General features: G+C 44.4%; 1 protein-coding gene across 1 annotated transcript; it reads right to left on the minus strand.

Moving 5' to 3' along the window:
- Positions 1-6849: 6849 nt before the first annotated feature.
- Positions 6850-22445, minus strand: Dhrs7 (dehydrogenase/reductase 7). Its single transcript, NM_001271394.1, has 7 exons — positions 22261-22445; positions 17650-17802; positions 15722-15828; positions 14672-14911; positions 9472-9594; positions 8643-8858; positions 6850-7110 (listed from the first exon to the last, which is right to left on the minus strand). Exons 1-7 carry the CDS (start codon positions 22391-22393, stop codon positions 7066-7068), a joined length of 1017 nt encoding a protein of 338 aa, NP_001258323.1. The 5' UTR covers positions 22394-22445; the 3' UTR covers positions 6850-7065.
- Between the last annotated feature and the right edge of the window lie 4250 nt (positions 22446-26695).

Genomic DNA, 26695 nt, shown 5'->3' on the forward strand with positions numbered 1-26695 from the left:
ACCTGTAAAGGCAAGGTGGACTCCCGACATAGGGTGATCAAGTGTTACCTTTGGAAAGAAGACTGGGACTGTAATTTTGTGAAAAAACTGTATCAACTTATCTGAGGGGTAATGATTACCTATCTTACCCTGAAAGGCAATGCAGCTAATTGTCCATTCGTCTACATGTTGACTGAGCCAAGAAACCTGGGAGGGGCTCTAGGGTAAGATTAAAGCATCGGGGTCCCTTCCAAAGAGCTTATGGGACTGATCTCTTCCAAGATGTATGATTTGTGCCACCAGCAAGGAATAGGTGGGAAGGACCCTAGTTGAGGAGGCGGGTAAATGTATCCAGTAAAGAGAATATTGCTGCCAAAAAACTGCTGTTGGGGCAAATTGGGTAGGAAGGACATCATTGGAAAATATCGAGAATACCAGTGAAAAATCACAAGGAGGAGCTTCCTGTTTCTCAAGATTGCTTAACTTTATGCTCCGCTAGTTCCTGGGAGAAGCTTCCTGCTTCTCAAGATTGTTCTCTAAGATTTTAATCTAACTTTATGATCAGCTAGTTCCTGGGAGAGAGTTGCCGAACCAGCTGATGTAATTATCCATTCCATAGCCCTAGGAGAGGCTTCCTGGAACATAAAATTCTGGGGCCTAACCTGTTTCTTCTGCTCTATACTTTGTGTCTATGGGGGCAACTTTAAAACTTTTACCTTTCATTCCCCACTTCTTGTAGTTCTAATCATAGAACTAAATTTCAGTATCTTCATAATATTGTTTTTCTTGTCCTCCTAAAGCATGATATTGTTGACGTAACATCAAAATCTGCACAGCACTCACTGTTTCTCTAATAAAATCTACTCACTTACTAAGGATGCATGGCCCAAACGTAAGAAGCTAAAGTAAAATCAAAAGGGGCCCTATTAATGAGGAGATTAAAGTTGTCAGCCGTGGAGATCTGTTGAATCATCTCTCAAACCATCCTTGTTGTGCTTCTCTGTCTCTCTGTCTTTTGTCTAACTTTTTTTTAACTTTACTCATGGAGTCTTTAATTATTCCTAAATGGGCTACATAAAAACAATATTCTTCCTTTAGTGTAGCACACAGATCTCCTTCTTTAAGGAATATCAGGTCTAATCTTCTCATATTCTGAAGGACTACCTCTGACAGGGAGGTTAGGGATACTTGGAGGTCAGCTAAAAAGTCTGTTTTACTCTTTCTATATCTAAGTCAAGGGCAGTTCTGAATTCTCCATAAGCCTTGTGTTGCAGGTCAATAGCAGATGTCCTTGTAGCTGCCCTCGCAGCACCTAAACTCAGCCCTAAGATAATTGCCAGAGCAATTCTCAACTTTCGTTTGTGTCTTACTAAGACTTTAGCATCAGGATTCCAATCAGGACACTATCTGAATCTACACACAAAACTCATGACTGCCTTTTAGAACTTCTAAAATTATATAGGTTGTGATCCCTGAGGCACAGTCCCAAGAAGTGTTAGGAGTACTAACATATGGAATGCCTTCATAGTAAGGGGATGTTACATCATTTGCAATAGAAATCAAGACTACCTCCAGATCTATGATTGGGGGACATATCTCAATGGAGCCCAGGGCAAACATGAAATTTATGTTTCTAAAGCACACTCCTCAAGTGAGCATTACAGCAACCTCCCAGTCACGTCTCTGATGTATCCACTTATCTGATGTGCAAGTCTAGGGAGCTTCTAAAAATCTGAGTGTCCCTCTAGGTTCCAGCACCCTCCCAGTCCCAACATCTAGTACATGGCTGGTGAGGGCTGAAACTTGACTGCTCTCAGGGTGGTCAGCAGCACCAGGTACGGTCCTTTCCAGCGAGGCTCGAGTGTCTGGGACCAATGTTGTCATACATGGATGGAATCTCCAATGTGGAACTGGTGAGATGTATCAGGGGTCCCCAGGACATAAGTTATTGCCAGCTGTAACCAAACTTCTTTCTGTATCACCTGTAGGTCTTTTAGCCTGGCATATAAATCATTATTACTATGAAATGATGGTTCAATAACATCATCTAATAGAGTCAGAGGAGTCGAGGCCCCATATAAGATCTCAAAGGGGTAGGGCTGAATCTGGAAGGGATATTCCAGAGTAAGAGGGAAGGAGTGCCACCCAGTCTGCGCCAGTCTCCATGGTCAATTTGGTCAGGGTCTCTTTTCGAGTTTTATTTATTCACTCTACGTGTCCTGAACTTAGAGGTTTGTAGATACAATGTAATTTCCACTCGACCTATAAATATCTGGCCACACCCTGGCTTACTTTGGCAACAAAAGCAGGGCTATTGTCTGACCTGATTACCTTGGACACTCCAAACCAGGGAAGATATCTTCCAGTATCTTCTTGATGACTACTGAGGCTGTCTCTTGCCTGGTGAGGAAAGCTTCTATCTATTCCTGAAAAGGTATATACAAGCACTAGGAGATATTTGTAACCACATTTTCCTGGTTTTATCTCAGTGAAGTTTACTTCAACTTCTCACTAAATTTCCTAGGTCTTTTTGCCCTGTTTGCTTGGTAAGCATTTACTTGCTGACATACCTCACACTTTTCTACTGTCTCTCTGGCTAAAATCTTAGAGTCTATTACATATATCTTAACTACATGGGTAAGCTTCTTTTTTTTTTTAAAGATTCATTTTATTTATTATATATAAGTACACTGTAGCTGTCTTCAGATACACTAGAAGAGGGCATCGGATCTCTTTACAGATGGTTGTGAGCCACCATGTGGTTGCTGGGAATTGAACTCATGACCTCTGGAAGAGCAGTCGGGTGCTTTTAACTGCTGAGCCATCTCTCCAGCCCAGCTTCTAATCCCCTAAATGAGTCCATCTGTGTATTTGGCAAAGTGAGTCTCTGGGGAGTATAGCTTTCCCCTCAAGTGTGCCATTGTCTTTTTTTTTTTTTAAGCAATTTGGGCCTTTTCTTCTGTTGTTAATTCTAAGTGAGGCCATACCTTAGTCTGATCTCACTTCCCAGTGGCTGTCTCTTGTGGACCTGCAATCAGGATAGGCTCCTGCATAGCCATTTTTCGAGCCATTTGATCTGATTTGTTATTGCCCCATGCCACTGAATCTCTTCCCTCCTGATGTCCTGGGCAATGAACAATATTCACAGTTGTTGGCTTCATCAGGGAATCCAAGAGATGGCAAAGGCATCTGCACTGATGTGCTTGGGGGTAGAGGTTCGTCCATTTCAGATGACATTTGAATTGTCCACCATGGCAGTACCCACTCATCTCTGACCTTCATGAAGAGAACTATTCCTGTCTGTAGACAAGGTAGCCTCGGCTTTTAGCAGGGGTTGATCAGTCAGTCACAGAGGTCTTTCCTCCACCCATGGGCTTCTGCTGTTGTGGCTCCAGGTCAGGGTTGGGCAGCATGGTGACCAGATTGCCCCCAACAGGTGGAGAATCTAGTCCATGTCAACTGACCAGTGGTCCCATCCTCTGGGACATTCCATTCAAAGGGAAAACATAAGCCACTCTACCACAGTTTAAGTCGTGGATTGGGTGATAATTGTTAGTGACCGGCTGGCAGGAGAGGGTGTGTTCCAGGCAGACTGGCACTAAGCTACACATCTCCCAGCATCAGGTACTGGTACACTGAGACAGGTCTAAAGGTCCACATACACAGTCTGCAGATATGCATACACATGGCCTCACCCAGCCATTTCAGCCCACACAAGCCATTTTGGAGAGCAAATTTCTCATGAGCAAGGGATAGGAGCAGTCAGGGATGATAATGAAGTAATGGGTTACCCAGTCCTCACCAAGGTCCACTGTTCTTCGGGTAGTTCATAAGTATTGTTTTTGCTGGTACCCCCCTGTACCCAAAGTCTTTTGATGGACACGGGCCCATTGGGGCGTAGGAGCACAGAGTGTTTGGCCCCTATATCCACAAAACACTGGGTAGGCTTCCCCTCTATCCTGGGGCAATCCCTGACCTAGTGACCTTTTTTCTTATAATAGGCACACTGAACTACAGTCAGGAATTCTCTTCTGTTGCCAGGTACTGTCTTTGTAGTCCCTCTAATAAGTTCCTCTCCTGCCTTTTATCTCTCTTTAGCTCTCTGGCTTTCTCTTTTGTCTTCTTTTTTCTTTCTCTCTCTCTTTTTTTTTTTTTTTTTTTTTTTTTTTTGGTTCTTTTTTTCGGAGCTGGGGACCGAACCCAGGGCCTTGCGCTTCCTAGGCAAGCACTCTACCACTGAGCTAAATCCCCAACCCCTTTCTTTCTCTTTTTCAGTCTCTCTGTTATGATATCTTCTGCATCTTCCCCTACAGCTACCAGGTACTATCCACTCTTGTGCACAGACCCTGAACCACACTTCAACCTTATTTTTTCTGCAACTTACACTAACTCTCTCAGCAACATAGCTTAACCCCTCAAGTTTCTCCAACTTTTTCGTCATATTTTTTCTTTACCTTAGCCAAATTGGTGGGGCATTTTCTAGCCCCTCAGAGACCAACCATTGGAGCCTGGCAAAAGACTTGTAGCATTCCCTACCTTCAGGCATATTGAAGTCAACAGGCAGGAGTGAGGGCCTTCCATCCATGTCTGGAACATTCTTTCTTGCCTCTAGTAGGATTCTGTATTTCCTCAGTGGTGAAGAGGATCTGTAACAGCTACTAACAAGCATCTCAAGTGGAATGGTGAGAAAACAAGAAGAGAGTCCAGAAAATAGAGGTCCGAAAAAGAAGACAAATAGCATTCAGTCACACAGAAAAACAATCAAAAGACTAACAGACAAAAAACAGTAGTGCGCAGAAAAACAAAAAATAAGCGGCCGACAAAAGATTGCCACAAAACTGAACTGATTCAGACGGGAGCTTCCATGAGCTCACCAAAGACAGATGAAGGGGAGTGGATTTCACTTCACTCCTCCTTCCCCAGGGGACACCAAAGACAGATAGATGAAGGAGAGCAGATCAAAAATAACGGTTAATAGTAAGAGCACCAGTGGAAGGGGAAGCCCTGGGTCCTGCTAAGACTGAACCCCCAGTGAACTAGATTGTTGGGGGGAGGGCGGCAATGGGGGGAGGATGGGGAGGGGAACACCCATAATGAAGGGGAGGGGGAGGGATTAGGGGGATGTTTGCCCGGAAACCGGGAAAGGGAATAACACTCGAAATGTAAATAAGAAATACTCAAGTTAATAAAAAATAAATAAATAATGGTTAAGTCAAAGGTGCCCTCTGGAGGCCATCCGACATCAAATGTCGGCCACTCCTAGGAGCAAAACATCTGCCACGGTCCCTTCTTAATCTCAACTGACAAGTTGTGTGCTCTAGCCCTAACTTCATTCCAGTGTTCTAAAATCAAACTCAGAGGAGTCCCATCATCAAAGTCACAAGTAACACAAAACAAAGACCTAAGACACACAAAGACCACTCTGGAAATACAGATGTCCAGGAGGGCGTGAAGATTTCTCCAATCCAGGAGAACTACACAACTACTGTGTCCTCACTGGTACCCACATGGGAATCTCCCGGGTGTCTTTGGGGTTTCCCCAGATTTCCTAGAACGTCTCCCAGGGCAACACAGTCAATGATCCCCCGGCACGTCTACCACTCACACCCGCCATCTCTCCTGAGACATGAGCAACTGCAAAACCAGAATTCACAAGCAAATACAGACCCAGAGTTTAGCCAGCACAGATATACAAAGACACAGATGTTATCTCACCTCCAAGTGGGTCTTCGGAGACGAGGGTGGTCGCCAATTCCGGAGGAGCCCCCAAATGAAAAACCCCCGGAGCGGGGAGACCCTCACTCATTTAACCCCCAAGGCCCACCAGTTTCTTTCTTCTGCTCTAAACTTTTGTCTAGGGGGCCAACCTTAAAACTTCTACCTTTCAGTTTCTGTTAACAACATTGTAAGTCTGCATTCTTTTTTTTTTTTTTTTTTGGTTCTTTTTTTCAGAGCTGGGGACCGAACCCAGGGCCTTGCGCTTCCTAGGCAAGCGCTCTACCACTGAGCTAAATCCCCAACCCCTGCATTCTTTTTTTTTTCTTCCATTTTTATTAAATTAGGTATTTCTTATTTCCATTTCAAACACTATTCCCTTTCCCAGTTTTCTGTCCATCAGCCCCCTAACCCTTACCCCTTCCCCTTCCCTTCTGTATGGGTGTTTCCCTCCCCACCCGCCCCCCATTACCACCCCTCTCCCAACAACACCTCACACTGGGGGGTCCAACCTTGGCAGGACCAAGGGCTTCCCCTTCCACGGGTGCCACAACAAAGCTATTCATTGCTACCTATGAAGTTGGAGACTGACATGGGTGAGTCTATGTATAGTCTTTGGGTAGTGGTTTAGTCCCTGGGAGCTATGGTTGGTTGGCATTGTTGTTCTTATGGGGTCTCAAGCCCCTTCAGCTCTTTCAGTTCTTTCCCTAGTTCCTCCACTGGGGGTCCTGTTCTCAGTTCAGTGGTTTGCTGCTGGCCTTTGCCTCTGTATTTGACATGCTCTGGCTGTGTCTCTCAGGAGAGATCTTGCTCCAGTTCCTGCCAGCCTGCACTTCTTTGCTTCATCCATCTTATCTAGTTTGGTGACTGTATATGTATGGGCCACATGTGGGGCAGACTCTGAATGGGTGTTCCTTTTGCCTCTGTTCTAAACTTTGCCTCCTTATCCCCTCCTATGGGTATTCTTGTTCCCCTTTTAAAGAAGGAGTGAAGAACCCACATTTTGGTCATCCTTCTTGAGTTTCATGTGGTCTGTGCATCTTGGGTAATTCGAGCATTTGGGCTAATATCCAATTATCAATGAGTGATACCATGTGTGTTTTTTGTGATTGGATTACCTCACTCAGGATGATATTCCAAATCTGCATTCTTAAATATGTTAAGTGTTATTTTATTCAAGAAGGTACCACATACTCTGGTACAAATACAAGATAGAGGACAAAGCTTTATTATTCATCACATACTGAATAGAAAGTTGTATCAAAAACTAAACTCAAAAGTAGTCACTGGCCTGCCTTCTGTGTGCACGCTTACTGTGCATATGCTGTTTGTCATCCTCAACAAATGGCTCAGTCATCCCTGGTGGCTCTTTCAATCCCTCTTTGGCTTCCACAATGTATATTGCGAGTCTGGATCCTGTAAAAGAATAAGAGGAGCATCAACCAGAACCAGACCTTCTGCTTCTTGACCTGTGTCTGAGAACCAAGTGTCTCTGTTTAATGAACTATATCATCATTCAATCAATGGTGAGCTTTGTAATCCTCTAGCAAACTTTAACTGGAAGTAAACCATCACACCAATATCTACATGCACTGGCAGATGCTGCCCTGTGGCTTAGCACAGGGCAAAGATGGCGTCAATTCTTTCCTTCTCTTAAACAGTGAGTGCTCTTCTTCTTCCTTCTCAGGATCACACCCACTGATAGCCTAAGAGTACACAAAAGAGATCAGAGTATCTAGGATTTAATTATCTGGCTGATTGTGATGGTGCACACTGTTAACCCCAGCACTGGGGAGGAAGAGGCAGAGGGAGCTCTCCAAGTCTGAAGCCAGCTTGGTTTATGTAGGGAGGTCAAGGGTCGTCAGGAGTAGGTAGATAAGAAAGGAAGGGAGGGAGAAAGAGAAAAATATGGATGTGACTCTGAAATTATTTATGAGCTTTTGATATACTCTTTGCAAGAAAAAACAAGGCAACTCGTTAACCCCTAAATGTGGTTTACTTTTTGGGAAGGGTAAGCAATTACTCATCCAAGAATTTACCAAAAGACAGATAAAAATAGTTGTTTGTGTTGGTGGGTTACTTGAGAGGATCCATCTAAGAAAGAGAGAACTACAGGATGAATTCAGGCTTCTTAGCAGCAAGGGAGCAGCCTCCCTGGAACTGAACTGGATAGCCTTATTGACGCTTTTTATTTTTATACAAAAGGCATCTTTTTCGAGTCAATTTCTGCATACCACAACCTCTTACCTGACCTAGGGGCTATCTTGAAAGACATGCATACCTAAGCAATTCTCAGGAGACTTTCTGGTTTGCCAGGCCTGTCTCCAGACTAAGATAGGCAAAGCCTCACACTTTCAAGGGAATAGCCCGTAAAATCTCAAACAATCATTGATGAAAGCCTACTTCCAAGCCCAGGTGTCATCACTGCAGATTCCTGCCAGATATAACAGCTCTGCTAAAATCCTGTAACAAATGATAGTTCAAAATGGGGCATAGTCACTGTCCTGTGGGGAGAGAGAGAGACAGAGAGAGAGACAGACAGAGAGAGAGAGAGAGAGAGAGAGAGAGAGAGAGAGAGAGAGAGAGAGATCAGCCACCATATATGTTTATTTAGAAAGATAGTCCTAAAGCAAGTAAAATCATAGGACAGGACAGACAGCGTGAGGGGCTTTTCCAAACATTGATGGAAAGAGATGCTGGCAACCTTTGTTTTGATTTAACCCTATACGAAGTTCACTCTTCCAGATTAGAAGCCATGTGATGAAACCATCCAATACGCTGTATGGGTATAGAATCTGTTCTACATTCTTTGGTATTTTATCCATGAGACTGTTGTACAGTCAGAAAAACAACAACAAAAATCTTTTTAAAACTTTGAAAACGACTTCTTCCCCCCCACCCCCTCAGGATCCAAACAATATTGTGAAGAAATAGAAAATTGCTCTTACCAAATTATTCCTAAAGTTTTGGATTCTTTTCTCCCCCAACTTGCAGGTTAGCCATAAGGCCCAGGTTGGCATATACTGCCAAATGTATGCACCCAACAATATGGGTTGGTCAGAGATCCAAACTTCCTTCAGATCGTTGGCCATGGAGATGAGCATCAGCCGCACACAGCGGCTTGTCGGCATCTTGTAACTCTGGTCTATATTCTCTCTCATGGGCTGAAAGTCAACAAGAGGTTAACAGTGAGGAAGGGACCCACAGGATGCGATTTGACAACTGGGGTCTGGAGGGGACTTCATAGGTGTCGCTGAAGGGTTCTAAATTACGATATTTCAAAGAGCCTAAAAGGAGTTAGACATTTACCAGGTAAGATTACATGTGCTGAAGGCTCTCTACTCTTAATCACAATTTTCTCATAATAGGGCAAAAATGCCTATTTTATTATCACATTTTCAGAAATATCAAACTACCAAGATTTACACTAGGGGAAAAGAGTGTGCAGTTCAGAGGTAATACAATCACTTAGAACAGGTGAGGCCCTGGCTTCGATGGTCAGCACCGTACAACATAAAACATATCTTATGCTTAGCAAGTGGAATCACGGGGAGGAAATGGAAAGAGATGAAAGGACATTCTTAATGAGGGTAATGGATCCATGCTGGTGAGCCACTTACGAGTGTTAACAAGCTGGTGTTAAAGCAAGGCACTGAAGTACTACCCAGTGACCTGAACACCGTCCTTAACGGTGTCAGTTTCCAAATATGCCTGGTATACATGATGAAGCAGACATGGGTATTAAAGGGTGGGGATTTCCCTCCTAGATTTTTTTACCTTCGTTAATTCTTCAGTTAGGGCGTTCTTCACAACATTAGACTGCACAGGCCCTGGGTAAACGTTGCAAAGTGTTATGCCTGGATATTTGCCAAGCTCACTATGGAGGGCATTGAAAAATCCCTAAGGACCACAAAACAGGAACATAAGCGGAAAAGGAAAGGAAGAAGAATAAAAAGATAATATGTTATCTAAAAAGATGCTCTGGAGTAAACAGGTAGTTCTGACGTACGCCTATCAGGGCTTTATTTATTTATCCAGTCATTTATCCCTTTTGACATCTTGCCTCATTGGTGATTGAACCTATAACCTTGTACTCATTAGGCAAGGGCTCTAACACTTATATCTCTGGTATGTTTACAGTTAAATATTTACTTGTTTCTTAGGGGTGGCATGGCAGGGCCCAGTGTGCAGGGAAGAACGTGAGTGCAGACTCTAAAGCTTCACGGCAAGCATTTCCCTAGTCAGCCATCTCGACAGCACCCTTTTTACACTGCATTCGAAGACAGCGGTCTAAGTGTGCCCAGCTAGCTTCGAACTTGTGTACAGTCTTAAATGCCCAGATCTCTTCTCTCAGCCTCCCAAGTGCTTAGAATTCTCAGCAGGCCTCCACAAAGACTGTTTTTTTTTTTTTAAAGATTTATTTTTGTTAATTTTAATTGTGTGTGTGTGTGTGTGGTGTGTGTGTGTGTGTGTGTGTGTGTGTGTGTGTGTGTGTGTGTGCTTGTATGTAGCTATATGTAGGGCAACCACTTCCAAATTTGAAAACCTACCAAAACTTATCCCTGAGCTGGGCTTGGCTTGAAATTCCACCAATCCCCACTTCAGAAATTTCCACCCTTAAAAACTCCCCCACTTCCACCTCCACCATCTCCCACCCCCCCACACACACACACACACCAAGAAACCATATGAAAATAAAGACTGTGTCTTGCTCAGTTCTCGATGGAGCAGAGGTAGTCACCCTCCTGGGTTTTCTCCTCCCAGGAAGTCTCTTCTGTGAAGTTTGTTGTGTATGTTGGTATCAGGAATTGCCTTCAGCAGGGACACCATTTGGTCACTGTTGCCATGGCAATGGCCATACATTCCCAAGAATTCCTTTAGTTTAATTCCAACCTCCACCTGGGAGTAGTTCCATCACATTCTAAATAAAAGGCAGACTTCTTCTGACCTCCTCCTCTTTCTCTTGCTTCTCCTGCCCCTCCCCCTTGTCTCGTTCTCCCATTAAATCTGTCCACATGGAACCGTGTTGGTTTGGTGTGCACTATCTGGACGGGCACAGGCCAATATTTAACAACAACGATATTTAACAACAGTGTTCTGTGATTTTGTGGTATTCTTTGGCTCCTACTTAACTACCAGGATGCTACTCAGGGCCAAGCACCTCCATCCCAGAAACCTTACCCGTCAGAGTTGCAAGCCTTTCACTGTGCATGAGTGAATGAAGTCACCTGCTTAGAATGTCTGATCCCTCTGGAACTAGAGTTAGAGGCAAACGTGAGTCCCCACCTTGGGTGCTGGGAACCAACCTCAGGTTCTATACAGGAGCAATACTTACCTTTAATGGCTGGACCATCTCTCCAGCCCCATCGATTAGGCATTATTTTACCTATAAGCCTAAAAATAACCTCCAGCAGACATCCCAGGAGGACTAATGGTTCACTGTCTGGAAACTGGTTTTTGTTAGCAATGTAATCAGAGCAGGCAAGGAAGGGGAAGGCTCCCAGAAAGAAACCCACACTCGTTCTGTGCACAAACACCCATCGCCCACTCCAAAAAGAGTCCTCTGCTCACACAAGATCACTGACAGGGACTTCTTCAAGTGCCCAAAAAGACCAAATGTGCAATTGTTGGGCAAAGGAGAAAAACAACTAAGAAACACAGAGAAATTCAGTTTCTCAATTTACATTACTATTTTATCCAGTGGAGAACCAGTCTTTCTTGAAGAAATGCCAAGTATAGGACTAGTCACAAATATGATGTGACCACCCAATGCAAGACCTTCCAAGGACCAAGCTAAACCTTCTGCACTCAAAGACACAGACCATTCCCAACCAATAGAAACAGATACTTTCTTCCCCACATTTATTTTCCTTAATTAGGAGAATGTGCCTGCATTATTTTAAAGACTGGATGTTGGGTATGGTGGTTCACACTAGTAACCCCTCCATAGAAAGGAAGAAGCAGGAGGATCAGAGGTTCAAAGCCATCCTCAGCAAATAAGGAAGTTAGGGGCCAAAGCATGCTCTATGGGACTGTCAGGGAAAAACAAGAAAAATGGAGTAGAACTGGGACTCTAAAAGGCAAGGTCATGGTTCATTTGTACACAATCTAACAACATTAACTCGCTGTCTGCTCTAAACTCTGACTAGCACAGAGATGATGGGGGTTCCTGCTGTCAGGCTGAGTTTTGTGTAGCAGTTTCCTTTGATATTAAAACTGTGGAGGATGGGGACTGGAGAGATGGCTGAGCATTTAAGAGCACTGACTGCTATTCCAGAGGTCCTGAGTTCAAATCCCAGCAACCACATGGTGGCTCACAACCATCTGTCATGGGATCCGATGCCCTCTTCTGGTATGTCTGAAGACAGCTACAGTGTACTCACATATAATAAATAAATAAATCTTAAAAAAAAATGGAGGAAAGCCCCTTCAGAGGCAGGATTTTTGAAAGGAGGTAAAACAGAATGTTCAAAGGGAAAATGAAACATTCCATCCTGAAGCAAAACTCCTTAAATTAAGAAAGTAAACAACTCAAAATAACTTTAGGAAGTCCCTGAAATTGACCAGATTCACTAGGCCCCTCCCACTCCCAGCACACATTCACTGTCAGAACTGCTAAGAGATGCTCTCAGACAAGCTGAGCTAGTTGTCAGAAACAGAGACAAGACAAGCTGCCTGGGAAAGGCTCAGATCAACTGAGCTACTTGGAAAAAAAACACTCTCCAATCTTTTTTTTTTCTTTTTTCTTTTTTTTTCGGAGCTGGGGACTGAACCCAGGGCCTTAAGCGCTCTACCACTGAGCTAAATCCCCAACCCCTGACACTCTCCAATCTATTGAGCGGTTTGCAGTCTGTGCCTCGTGCTCCAGGTTTCCCAGCTTGTGAGCTGTCAACCATGCTGGGATGGGCTTTGGTGGTGCAGCTGTCATTGGGTCATTTCTGTTTCTGAAAGTAATTCCTCACCCAAACTCCTGTAAGTAACACCAATAAAACTCATTGGTTCACTAAGTTGAACTTTGGTAGTAGCCATACTTGATCTTGTCATCTGCTCCTTATCTGGGATAAGCAGCTGTTGTTCATGTCTCCCCAGAAATAGTGTGATAAAACAGTCACACAGTGCCTACCTCACAGAGGGTCCAAAACAAAGTACTTGGTAAAAGAATAAAGAGCTCCTATACTTTTATCCTTCCTGTAAGACAGACAGAGGGAACCAAGCAGCCAGGCAGACGCTGAGCCCTCTCCTGGCATACTGCGTTCACCCTTCAGCCATTAAAAGTTCACTGTCGGGCTGGAGAGATGGCTCAGCGGTTAAGAGCGTCCGACCGCTCTTCCAGAGGTCATGAGTTCAATTCCCAGCAACCACATGGTGGCTCACAACCATCTGTAAAGAGATCCGATGCCCTCTTCTGGTGTATCTGAAGACAGCTACAGTGTACTTATATATAATAAAATAAATAAATCTTTAAAAAAAAAAAAAAAAGTTCACTGTCAGAGATGGGAAATAGCTCAGTGGTTAAGTTTGCCTCCCAGAATCCACTTGGCAGCTCATAGCCATCTGTAACGCCAGTTCCAGGGACTCTAGTGCCCTCTTGTGGTTTTCATGGGTATTGTATGCATGTGGTACGCAGACAAAAATAAAAAAAAATACTTTTTAAGAAGTTCACTATAACTTCTAGGAATATGGGAAGGAAATGTGTTCTTTAAAAAGGCTTCCTGGGATATGGTGGTAAGTGCCTCTGAGGCCAGCTCTTGGGGGATAAAGGCAGGATTTGGAGCTCAAGATCAGCCTGTGCTAGAAGAGACAGTCCAGAACAATAGAAAAGCCCCTAGTCTTAGCATTTCATCTACCTAAGTATGGCTATGAGTTCTTTTATAGCTACTGCTATGACTTCTGCTATGACTTCTGTTACACCTACTGCTATGACTTCTGCTACAACTGCCCACATTTTTGTCAGAGGATCCAACCCAATAATAAAACAGAGAGTCGAGAAGGGCAGGCCAGACAGCTTACCTGTGTCTTATTAACAACATCCTGTATGTCTTATGAGACTACATATCAATAGCCAACAGATAGGGTCTGTACTCTACAGCAGCTGCCTTTCTGAGATGGGACTGTCTCTGCGGAAGGTTGATTGACAGGCCCTGATTAAATCTGAGCTGCAACCTTTCATCACTATGCACTGTCGGTCCTGCATGGTAGAGATGGGTCCTGCTGAACTACATCTTCAGTTTCTGGGAAAGCATGGTGACCTGCACCACTGAGTCTCACATGCCAGCGGTGGGACAGCCACTAAAACTCTCCTTCCAATATATGTGTTTCCTTATCGTCTCAGAGAATTTACTCTCTCTTCACATTTACTCTCAAGCCAAAATGAAAAGCTCGTTCCATTCTGCTATTTCAGTCTCATGAGACATCTAACATAAATGAAGCTTTTCTCTTAGTCATTGACCTAATCAGAATGTCTTCTTCCAAAGAAACCACAAGAAACAAAGGCACATGTTCCCTAAGAGAGATGGGCCCAGGGCTAAGCACACACAGAGAGACAGGAGAAACTAAAGAACAAGGAAAGGGGAAGGAAACAGAAGTCACAGACCGAGGACCACAAAACCTGCACGTCCTGGGACACAGAGAAGAAAGGAGCGGTAAGGTCGAGTTGCCGTGAGGATGTGGTGGGGCTCAGAGTAAGGTGAAAGGTGGAGGACTCAGTAGATCATCTAAGGGAAGAACTGCCTCATCCTTACATCCCCAGGGTCTGATACAGCATATTCTACAGTACAAGTGCTCAGAGCCTGTATTGATGGGTTGATGAGTTCTAAGCAGCTGTGATGTGATGTGGCTTAAACATTCCTTTTATTACCTAAGGCGAGATGTCAGCTTCTCTTGCCTCAGTCCCAGTTCCAATCAGCACATCCACTCAGTCTTACACCCCAAACACACATAGAGGTCAGCTTTCCCACTTACGTGTGAGCCACCTTACCCGAAGAGCATGCTTGCTGGCACAGTAGCCACTGGAAAGGGACACCGATGCAATTCCCGCAAGGCTATTCACAGTAACAATCTTCCCTTGTTTCCTCTCTACCATGTGAGGCAGAACACACTTGGTCAAGGACACCGTCCCTAAGTAGTTCAGATTCATCAGCTCCTTGAAGACTTCCAAGTTGGTTTCCAGAACTAAGGAACGCTGGGATCTTCCACCGTTGTTGACCAAAATGTCAATCTAAGAATCAGAAAATGGGTTCTTAAAGGCAGTGTAAGAAAACAATTACTCATATTGGTAATCCGAAGAGCAAATGGGACAGTTGTGTGGGTCTAGTAGCAGCTAAAAAATAAAATAAGAGAAAATAGATGGTACAGCCCATATCTTTAAGTCCCGCACTTGTGAGGCAGAGGCAGGCAGATCTCATGAGTTCAAAGCCAGGCTGGACTTCAGAGTGAGTTCCAGAATGGCCTATTACAAAAGAGAGAGAGAGAGAGAGAGAGAGAGAGAGAGAGAGAGGAGAAAAAGAAAGGAAGGAAAGGGAATGGAAGAAGGGAAGAGGAAAGGAAGGAAGGGAGGGAGGGAGGGAAGGAAGGAGGGAAAAAGAAAGAAAAGAATAAAGGAAGGAAAGGGAATGGAAGAAGGGAAGAGGGAAGGAAGAGAAAGGAACAGAGAGACAGAGAGAGACAGAGAGAGAGACAGAGAGACAGAGAGACAGAGAGACAGAGACAGAGACAGAGACAGAGACAGAGAGAGACACAGAGAATAAGCAGAATTGACCGTGGACTTTCCATTTGAAGTAACCAGTATCAGAAGAAGAAAAGCATCAGTAGATGTTAACTACACTCACACTGCATGAGGAAATTAGTGCTTGGGAAGGGATGAATGCACTAAGTAGCTACAGCCAGTTCACAGCCCTGGCCTCTCAGCATGTGCTCCCTCTGTCTCTCCCTTTGAAGGGGATCCACAGTTGGAAATCCCTTTGGCAGTTCTGTGGAGAGACAGACAAGCAATACCATCCATGCTTCACAAACATAAAATGCAACTTACTTTACCAAATTCCTGCAGAACGGCTTTGGTCGCTGCCTCATGGGAACTTGTGTCAGTCAAGTCAAGGGGCAGAACCAGTATATCTTTTTCTTTTAAATTGCCATTCTCTGGAAAAGACACAAGGACAGTAAGCAAGCCATCCCAGTTTCACTGACCTCAGCTTCCCTGTTAAATTTAACCTCTACTCCACAAGAAGGCGGCAGTGAACTCATTCGAGGCGGCACTTCCTAAGCATCTCTCACTGACGGGAAGGTGGGAGATGCTGTGCAAGGTGTCAATGGTTAGGAGCGTGCACCACTTTTCCAGAGGACCTGAGTTTCATTCCTAGCACCCATGTCACAACCACCTATAATTCCAGCTCCAGTATGGCCTCCAAGGATACCTGCACTCAGATGTTCAGACACACACATATACACATAATTACACATAAATCTGTTTCTAAAGTTTATAGCAGACACCGGGTAGTGGTGGAGCACACCTTTAATCCCAGCACTCAGGAAGCACAGGCCGAGGTGGAGGCAGAGCAGGTGGATTTCTGACTTCAAGGCCAGTCTGGTCTACAGTTCCAGGACAGCCAGGGCTACACAGAGAAACTCTGTCTTGAAACACTGAGGGGGAGGGGGGCTATACTATAAATCAGTAACAGCTGAGAAGGCCAGTAGTGGATGATGGGTAGAAGCTTCTTCCCCAAGACCAAGAACTCCAGACAGTAAATAAGGAAAGACGTGCAGTCCTTCAGACGTTTCCTACCTAAAGACATTGAGACATAATCAATTCTCTCTATTTCCATCACCAGAGGAAGAACTGAATTGGATTATTCTGGACTTTTTAATATAAAATAAGAAACAGTTAAAAAAAAAAAACCAGCAAGTACACAGACTGGGAGAGGAATGTGTTCTTTGCCTTTGTGGGCAAAGACAAGAAAGAACGTGACTAAAAACCTGGCAAGTCTTGTACCAGTGACCACACAGAGAAATGGGAGCCAGGGGTCCTCACAGCTCAGCATTGCTGACAGGCTTTTAAGCAGGCCTTACAGGTCTCTGCGGTGGAGGACCAATAGCCATTTCAAAAAGGCATAGAAATAAAACACAAGTGGCATCATGAAGAGAGCCTGTGACTGCTGAGATGGGGCAAAGACTCTTGTATCTTTTATATCCCTGGGTTAATGTAGTCAGCAAAGCAAAAGATAGTGAAAGAATAGCAGACAGAGATAACACATAAAGAAGCACACTCGTGTGTGTGTGTGTGTGTGTGTGTGTGTGTGTGTGTGTGTGCATGTACACAGAGAGACAGAGATTTAAGACTATATAAATGTTAAACAGCTCCTGAAGTGTCTATTAAGTGAAGGTGACAAGATTAGAACTGTGTGAATATAGAAAGTATTGCCTACAGTTCATTTTTAAACTTTATTACTTTCCTTTCATTTTATCCATCCGAACACAACACACGCATACACACACACACACACACACACACACACGCACCCATACACACACACACACACACACACACACACACACACACACACACACACACACACACACACACACACCACCCATAACTTTAATATATGACATAAGGCAAAATGAATTCATTCCTAAGTACATTTCCTTAGTTGCGCCCATGAGGCCCTGTTCTGAAGGAAAGACCTGAGTCATTAAAGTCCACCAGCACCAGCTTTCTCACCACTCAATATCAAAAGTTGGTATAAAAACAATAATGGAAGGTTGGCTGGAAAGAACAAAAAGCCAAGTAACCAGGGCTGCTTAAGAGGTGACAGAAAAGGAGGTCTGGGCAGTACGCATGCGCGAAGCTCCGGAGCCAGTGCGAACTGCGCAGGACAATCCCTCCTTCCCTCACTTGCGAAGCTGCACTAAGTCTGGGTTCTCACTGCTAGGAAGCACGGCGGTTGCTAGGAGTTGACTCACCCAGGCATCTTCTCTTCACCCGCTCCAGCTCCTGCCCCCTTCGGGCTGACAGCACCAGACAGACCCCCAGTTTAGATAACTGGAAAGCCAGCTCCTCACCAATGCCGCTTGATGCTCCAGTAATCCACACCACCATGTCGGTCAGCTCCCATTCTGTTAAAGAAGGAAGAGTGTCACAGGGGAGATAGTATGCGATGAATGTCACCCATCTACCAAAGAACAGTAAAACATGAATGAAATTTAAAAAAAAAAAATTTTAAAAATACCACTAAATATAAGTCTGAAGCTCTAATATTTGGAGCATAAACTTTCAAGTGTCCTGGTAGGGGATTCACTCAAGCTGTGAGAATGTTGCCTCAAGTACACAAAGGCTGATTACAGTCTGGAGCACCTCTATAAACCAGGCATGTCTGTGATCCCAGAAGCTGGAAGGGAATCAAGATGTAAGAAGTTCAAAGCCATCCTTGGCTACATAATCAGCTGGAGGACAGAGACCTCTGTGGATACACAGAGACCTTGTCTCAAACAAAATCAATGGCGAGAGGCGGGAGGAGGGAGAGAGAGAGAAAGCAAGACACCAGACAGTGGTAGTGCACACCTTTAATCCCAGCACTTGGAAGGCAGAGGCAGTAGGATCTTTATGAGTTCGAGGCCAGCCTGGTCTACAGAGTGAGTTCCAGGACAGCACAGGGCTACACAGAGAAACCCTGTCTTAAAACAAAACAAACAGAAAAGCATGGATACAAACCCCATTCTTAATAAGCAGCCCACACTGTACATTGTATATTTTGGAATCTTGGTAAATCTCCTAGAATCTATTTGTAGCTAAGCCTCATTACTATATGGTTTCACTCAATTTATCTGCTTATTTGACAACGAAAATTAAAGCTAGTGACTAGAAACTCATTACCTTCTCTACTAAATGAGAAGGCAATAAATTCTAATTTCTGAGGCAAACCCACAGATGCCTTTGAAAATACCATATGTGGCACGATAGTATGCTATAACTGTGTTGTCGTTGTTTCTGTTGTTTAGACAGCATCTTGCTGTTTGCCTGAAGCACACACTTCACCCTCCTGCCTCTGCACCATAAGTGCCACCCTCCCAGCAGTGTGATCGCTTGTCCCAATCCTCTTCCTGGATTTAATTGTTTAAATTCCATTATTACGATGACACATTATAATGACTGCATGTGCATGTGCATGCGCATGGCGGGGTGTGTGTGCATGGTGGGGTGTGTGTGCATGGTGGGGTGTGTGTGCATGGTGGGGTGTGTGTGCATGGTGGGGTGTGTGTGCATGGTGGGGTGTGTGTGCATGGTGGGGTGTGTGTGCATGGCGGGGTGTGTGTGCATGGTGGGGTGTGTGTGCATGGTGGGGTGTGTGTGCATGGTGGGGTGTGTGTGCATGGTGGGGTGTGTGTGTATGGTGGGGTGTGTGTGCATGGTGGGGTGTGTATGCATGGTGGGGTATGTGTGCATGTGCCAGTCAGGGGGACAATCTGAGAAGTCAGTTCTTTTCTTCCACCTTTTTGTGGTGTGCAGGGTGGCACTCGGGCACACTGTTCAGCAAGCAGCTTTAATGCTGGTCTCACTGTTGTGGGTCCTCACCACAGAAGACTAGGTTTAAGCCAATAGGAAGCCTTTATTAGCCATCTGGCAACTACACTGGGTGCATGGGATCCCAGGGTAGCCCCAGCCTTTCTTGGATGAGCTTTTAAGCACAAAAACTATATTCTGGGTTGACACACTTCAGAAGCAGAACTACAGAAGCTAAAAAGCAAGGTTCGTCCCTTTAGAGCCTTTTCCAGAACTATGGACTTGGATGGATTAGTTCTTTATTTCGTTTTCAGCAGGAGGTGCTGTTTTTGTTTTTGTTTTTGTTTTTGTTTTTTCTTTTTTTCGGAGCTGGGGACTGAACCCAGGGCCTTGCGCTTGCTAGGCAAGCGCTCTACCACTGAGCTAAATCCCCAACCCCAAGGTGCTGTTTTTATGCTCTGAATGGTACTTTAAGGAGTCAGTTGTGCTAAGATCTGGGGGCCTACTAAGTACTGAGGCTCTGTAACACTCACCAGACCTCATGTGGTCTCTCATGGGCTCTAATTTATACCATGACAGGGGGCAATAAGGCTCTCTAGGCTGGCCCTTACTCCATTCTTGTCTATGAGCTTAACACAATTCCATATTAAAAACCATCACAAGAACATCATGGAGTCTGAGTTCTTCAGAAACCTGAGGTCTTCTGGAGTAAGTTATGCACATTAGTCTATTACATCCACCGAGGCAGTGACTCTGTCCTCCTTCATCTCAACAGGGGTCTAACACCTTGCAAAAACTAGAATATCAAAAGGACTCCATAAGTAAGGATCTACTGAATAAACACCAAGAACCCTGGCTGAAACAGAACCCACACTGTCTGCTGCCCTATGGTGCACACATTCAGACATGGTCAAGTTAGGTCGCCAGTGCTGAGGCCTGATTCCCATGCTGCGAGTATAACAAACATTGGAACTATCATCAAACCATAGCCAAAGCCCTAAACAGTATTTTAAAACCCGACTGCTTCTTAGACATTCGGACACATATAACTTGTCCTAGAAATAACCAAACTATGTAAACAAAGCTTTCCTTTCAGGTAAAATGCTTTCAAGACTTTGCACAAGTAAGAGATGTGTACTCAGACAGCCATTTACAACTGCTTACTAAAAGCTTGTTTATACATTACCCTACATACCGTTTACTTTGTAACTGTTACTAATCAGCCTCAATTAACATAGTCCAACTTTTTTTTACACCAATTAACACCTATTATATAAAGCCAGAGTAAAAATGTTCTCAGGCTCAAGTTTATGCTCACGTGATGACAGATATGAAACCCATCTTCTCATCCTGAAGTGGGAAATTTAATTTAGCATCCATTTTTGTTCATTAAGTGTTTCCATAGAATCTGGCAATCATGAAGAAAAAAGAAAACAGACTCTGAGAGTTGACAAGAAACCTAGAGTTTAATGTCCAACCCAGCTTGAAAAATCTCTCCCAAGGCCCTTAACCACTCTGTCTCATCCCTCACAAGATGTGGAAGCTGCTTCTCCCTAACGTGAGGGAGCTTCCATACCCAAAGTCCTGTCTTCTCTAAGACTAAACACACCCAATTGCTGCTATTAGACCTCTCAAAACACCCCTCACCCCTCTTACACACCTCTGCCTAGCTCAGATTGGTGTTTGATATGTATTTGGATGCTGTTAATATTTTTACATTTCAAACATAATTAACATGTTAATAATTTTTATATGATCATATAATTTATAAACGGATTAAATCTTCCATTTTAATAAAAGCACTGAGGCCAAACACAAACAACACCCACAGGCAGCCGATAGCTGTGAACTGACACAAATCTGTTTAAACAATGCTCGGTGAAGAGTTACAGTTAACAGATGTATGGGGTATTCAGGGATTCTTGCCCTCAATAATGAGAGACAGTCTCCAGGTCACAGCCATACATTTTCAGTTTTGCAGCACGGAATTCACAAGCACACTGTGCGGTTGCCTTTGTCAGTGCTGCAACTGTTAGAGCCAAGGAAACGCAGCTTCAGAACTAAGACAGCAAGGATATCCAGAGTTTGGGAGGGACATAAAATACTATCACCTGTTTTTCTCAGTCTGCAGGACCCAGGTTTCACCTACTCCTGCCCCGTTGACTTTGAATACAGTACCTTCTGAGTCACCAGCGACTTCAAAGCACATTTTCTCAGGTGCTCTCTGTGTGTATTTTTCACCGTGAATAATGGGATCCCACTTACTTCTTTAAGGATCAAAAAAAGCCTACCTAGGGCAGGTATTCGTATTGACAAAACAATACGAATAATGCCCGTGTTATAAGAATTGTTCCCTCCAAAGGTCCGAGGCTGAGCACACTGCCTACGTGACATGACATGACACACAGCAGTATCTGTGGACTGATATGTCAAAGCCTGTGAATCACGCATTAAGTGAACATCAAACACCGAGCAAGCCGTAGGCCAAAGCGAAGCAGGTGCAATGCTCCTTGTGTACCCAGCATGATCTCCCTCCGAGCAAAATGCCACCTCAGTGCTTTCTATTGTGAAATTTTTAGCCTAATGAGTAGGTAAGGGGGTGGTGAGTCAGACCAAATTTTCTTTCAGTGCTTTGGGAGAGTAAAAAGCACAGGATATAAAATCTTCGGGATGAACAGACAACTGGGCCTCTTACAAAGCAAGGGGTACACTCTGCTCTCTATGGTGCCGTCCCTGATAGTGTCCCGGGATCCGTGGGATCCTACTGAAGAAGTCTGTGTCCTGCAGGCATCAAAGGATTGCAGTTCTCTCTTGGAGTTTACATTTTCTATCCTAGTCTGGGCAAATCAGTCCCATTTTCGAATTAAGACAAGGGACAGAGTGAGTACGCCTGTTTACCTACTGCTTCTTCCTCCCCGACACACAACCCTTGGGCAAGCCTCAGCTTGGCAACAGAGACTCCATCCTACCCAGAGGGACCTCTGCCCTGCTCCCTGTCAGCGGAGCTCAGGATGCTCCTCTGCCACTCGCTGCAGGGGCTCTCCCTTAGAGCGCAGGCAGTTGAGGATGCTCACCTGGGCGTCGCCCTTGCCACTCGGCCCACAACAAGGTTAGGTCGGCATCTGCCCGCAGGAAGCGTAGGAACTGCACCAGGGGCAGGATCACTGCGCACAGCGCCAGCAGCCAGAGCAGCAGCTCCCAGCTCATGGCTGTCACTTGCCTGCCCCTCTCTGTGGGCGAGCGGAAGACGGTCGGCGCCCTACATCTACGCCGCGGGTCACAACCCCGGGGCTCCACCCAGAGAGTCCCCGAAGGCGGGGCTTCATCTGGGTCCCGGGCTGCACCGCGGCTTTGGGGAAACACCGCCGAGCTCCAGAACTGGAACTCTACGCGTCCCTGCGGTGTGTTGCAATGGAAGGCATGGGAAACAAAATTACTTGGGGCACTGCTGTTGGGAGAGCAGTCAACAAGACTTGTGAGGGCATGAACAAGTCTTTTATAGCCCTTTTTAGGACGACGTGCTTTTCAGGGCTTTGGTGGTGCCTTGGAGAGAAACAAAACAATCTATCTTTGAACAATGCTGCCCGCTCCTAGCCCCGGGTCCCATCCCCCACTCCACGCTGGGACTTGTGCCCAGGTCCTTCTACCCGCTGGGCAAGTTCCCAACAGCTGAGCCAAACCCTCACTCCTTCACCCCTTTTCCTAATCTGTTTTTCTTTCTCTTTAAGCGTGTGGACCAAGATGAGCGTACCGAAGTAACCCAGCAGTTAAACTGGGTTGCCCGCGTGGATGGTCCACTTATGTTTAGAAAAATATTACAAATGATACTCATTTGGCCAAAAGCTGAATATCATGGCTCAGCCAAATCAGAATATAAGATTAACTGGGCTGGAACGCAATTGTTGTTAAGTTCCGGGAGTTAAAAACACCCAGGTTGGTGTCCCTTGACACCCCATGTAAATGATATCTCGATCATTTGATATCATTTGAATGAGAAAAGGCCACTGTGCACAGCGATTGCCTTTATTCTTTCTTCCGGTATTTGTTGGTGCTGTGTTTACAAGTTGTCACTATTTTTTCATTGCAGTGAGGAGGTTTACAAAGGCCTATAGTTTGCACCTGCAGAGTGCTCTATGCAGTAAATGTTTGAACTAGTGTTAATCAGACGTTGCTGTGGTGTAGATCAAGGTGCATGTACGTCAGTTAGCTAAACTTTAATCGCTCTAGCTGGTGTGTCACCTGGGCCATGTGAACTTCATTTTCTTCGCAGCACATTATTGATAATAAGATGTCTTAAAACACCACACAGAGTCTCATGCTGAGCCTTATCCAGATGTTTTCCCTTCTGTAAAAGGCAAGGACTATGGTGGATCTAGTGTTGCATTGGGGTCACAACCCCCAGCTGTGGAGATGACTGGGACAGTAGGCTTGGGGGACTGGCAGGAAAGTATGATCTCTCCCTGTCCACCCCTAGGGATTAGACTGTGTGGGTGTTGGAGATCAAAGCACCAAGGCTGAGGTTCAGACTGCTTTTGCTGGAGCTGGAGAGTTGGCTCTGCTGTTAAGAAACACTTGTTGCCCACGCAGAGAACCTGGGTTCAATTTCCAGCACCCACATGGCAACTCACATCTGTCTGTAACTCTTGTCCCAGGGGATTCAGTTCCCTTTTCTGACCTCAGAGGGCATCAGACATTCACCCGGTGCACAAACATACTTGCGGACAAAACATTCATGTACACAAAAAATAATAAAATGTTACTAAAATCTATTTAGCTTTTGTGTGGATGTGCACATGTATGTATGTGTACATGTGTGGGGTTCACAGGACAATTTTTGGAAGTCAGACTCTATTTACACTTTGTGGGTCTTAGGGATCAAACTCCTACTACCAGGTGCCTCTATCTGCTGAGCTGTCTCCTCGGCCCCCAAGTGGATCTTTTAATATGATAATTTGATCTGGTATGAATGTTTCCTTCAAACCAACATGTGTAGTTATTGTGTTCAACTAAGTGTTCCTTTTGTTAACATAAGAAATTCTTGGGCTGGAGAGATGGCTCAGCAGTTAAGAGCACCCGACTGCTCTTCCAGAGGTCATGAGTTCAATTCCCAGCAACCACATGGTGGCTCACAACCATCTGTAAAGAGATCCGATGCCCTCTTCTGGTGTATCTGAAGACAGCTACAGTGTACTTATATATAATAAATAAATAAATAAATAAATCGAAAAAAAAAAAAAAAGAAATTCTTAGTTTGAGGCATGTGATCTCTCTGAGTTTGAAGCCAGTGTGGTCTACATAGCGAGCCCCAGCACAAGCAGTGCTACACAGTGAGAGCCTACAATGAAACAAGACAAAAACTCCAGGTTTTTAATTAATTAATTGGTTATATGTTCTGACTCAGCTGGACTATGATATCTAAATTTTGTTCAAATATCAGTCTAGATATTACTGTGAGGGTATTTTAAAGATGTATTTAGCATTTGAATCAACAGACTTTCAGTAAATCACACACATCCTACCCTTCATAATGTGGGAAATTCAGTTAGTTGAAACTTTATGAGAAAACAGCTGAAAGCTAGGAAGTGAAGATCTTGCTTCCAGACGACCCTTGGATTCCACTTACCTCTCCTCTCCCCCGAAATTCCAGCTGCCTGTGTGTCAGAGACTTCAGACTGCTGCACTTCAAAGCCATGTGAACCAATTCTTCACCACCACCGATAAATATGTATGTGTTTTTGTTTCTCTGGAAGACTTTGGCTAATTAAAAAGCTGCAATAAAACCACACATAGAGCTGGAGAGATGGCTCAGTGGTTAAGAGCACTGACTGCTCTTCCAGGGGTCCTGAGTTCTATTCCCAGCAACCACATGGCAGCTCACAACTGTCTGTAACTCCAAGATTTGACACCCTTACACTAAGACATACATGCAAGCAAAACACCAATGCACATGAAATAAAAAAAAATCCACATGATTATTTTTGCATTAGAGAAAGAAAACAAACAAATGTCAACTTCAGAAATTATTTTTCACTTGAATAATAGCATAATTCAGTAATTCAATTGGAATACAGTTATACCCCCACCTCTCTGTCTCTGTGTACTCCTCCACTTCTCGTGTGTGTGTGTGTGTGTGTGTGTGTGTGTGTGTGTGTGTGCTGAAATTCAAACCCAGGGCCAAATAATTCTAGCCAAGTCATCTACCATTGAGCCCAGTTATGTTTTAGTGAATCCATTTCAGTCATCATTAGATAACATATTTATTGCTCATGTTTTTGTGACACAAAACTATCCTCATTTATTCCGTTCACCAGTGAGAAAGAGCAGACAACAAGAGACTTTGGACTGTGAGGTCTGTGGTAAAGACATTGAACAAAGTCTTTTGACAGCCAGCACCAGCATGTCATCCCAGAACTGGAAAAGAAACGTCGAAGACAAACGAAGGACAGGCGAGCAGATGTAGGGACTCTCCTGAAACCTGAGGGCAGACAACAAAGCAAGAATAGGCTGGCTTTCAGGAAGCAGTGGCCCTTAGTTGTGCCATTGTAGCTTTGAAATAAATACATTAGGCTGACCTGACACTTACTGTGGAGACCAAGTCGGCTTCAAAATTTTGATCCTCTTTCCTTTGCCTCCTGAGTACTGGATTACAGGTATGTACCACTGTGACCAGCACAAGCTGACAGAAGTTTAACCCCTTAAATGTAAAATTTCAATAACTAAAGGAAGAAAATCCAAGCACTAGCTACATCCACAGGCCACATCATTTCCTCTCTGAACAGAAAAGTTATACAATGACGAGAGAGAACCGCTCATTGTGTCTCTCTCTGCTTACTCCCCTTTGAAAGGGTGGCAACAATTTCCTTCCCTTGTGTGCCACTTCTTCCTGGAGTCAGAACAGCATTGAAGAAACAATGTAGCTATCCTTCCAAACCCCATAATTCAAAGCAAACAGCCTCTGCATTGGAAAGGAACCCTTTCAACTGCAGAAGAAAGAACCTGACACCTTACCGTGAGTCTGACAACACAGACTTAACTAGCATCTACTTAACAACCACAAAGCCCATCTCAGTGCCTCTGTCAGCTGCCACACACTCATGCTAATACCATAAATACAGAGAATGTCCTTCACACCGTGGTCTCACCTACTCTCCTAGCCCTGCCATAAAATACCATTCTTGATTCATTTTGACTACAAAGACATCATTGCTTCTTGCTACACACCTGGAGACTAGCAACAGCCTTGTTTTCAAGCATTTAAAAAGCAAGAGAATGTTTACCCAGCAAGCCTCATAGGGATGCATTTAGAGGACAAGATGGGTACAACCCACAGTCAGATGGGAAAGTCCTGTTTTGATGAAGCAAAAAATTTTTGAAACCTTCGGTCTCTACTTTCTGGAAGACTGGTTGTGTAGCTCAGTGGTAGAGCACACGCACAGTTGACCCTAAATTCAGCCCCTAGCATCAGAGAAAGGTAATGTGAAAGGATCTAATTTCTGTAATAAAGTATAA

The sequence above is a fragment of the Rattus norvegicus genome, chromosome 6 (assembly GCF_036323735.1).
Source record: "Rattus norvegicus strain BN/NHsdMcwi chromosome 6, GRCr8, whole genome shotgun sequence".
Lineage (NCBI taxonomy): Eukaryota > Metazoa > Chordata > Mammalia > Rodentia > Muridae > Rattus > Rattus norvegicus.

Bases quoted from the DNA above. Each gene is read 5' to 3' on its own strand.
- Dhrs7 (NM_001271394.1), bottom strand. From the start codon at position 22,393: ATGAGCTGGGAGCTGCTGCTCTGGCTGCTGGCGCTGTGCGCAGTGATC. The intron at 15,829-17,649 runs GTGAGTCAACTC...TGTCTTTTCCAG, and splicing joins GGTGAAGAGAAGATGCCTGG to AGAATGGCAATTTAAAAGAA. The intron at 7,111-8,642 runs GTAAGAGCAATT...ATTCTTTTACAG, and splicing joins AAAACTTTAGGAATAATTTG to GATCCAGACTCGCAATATAC.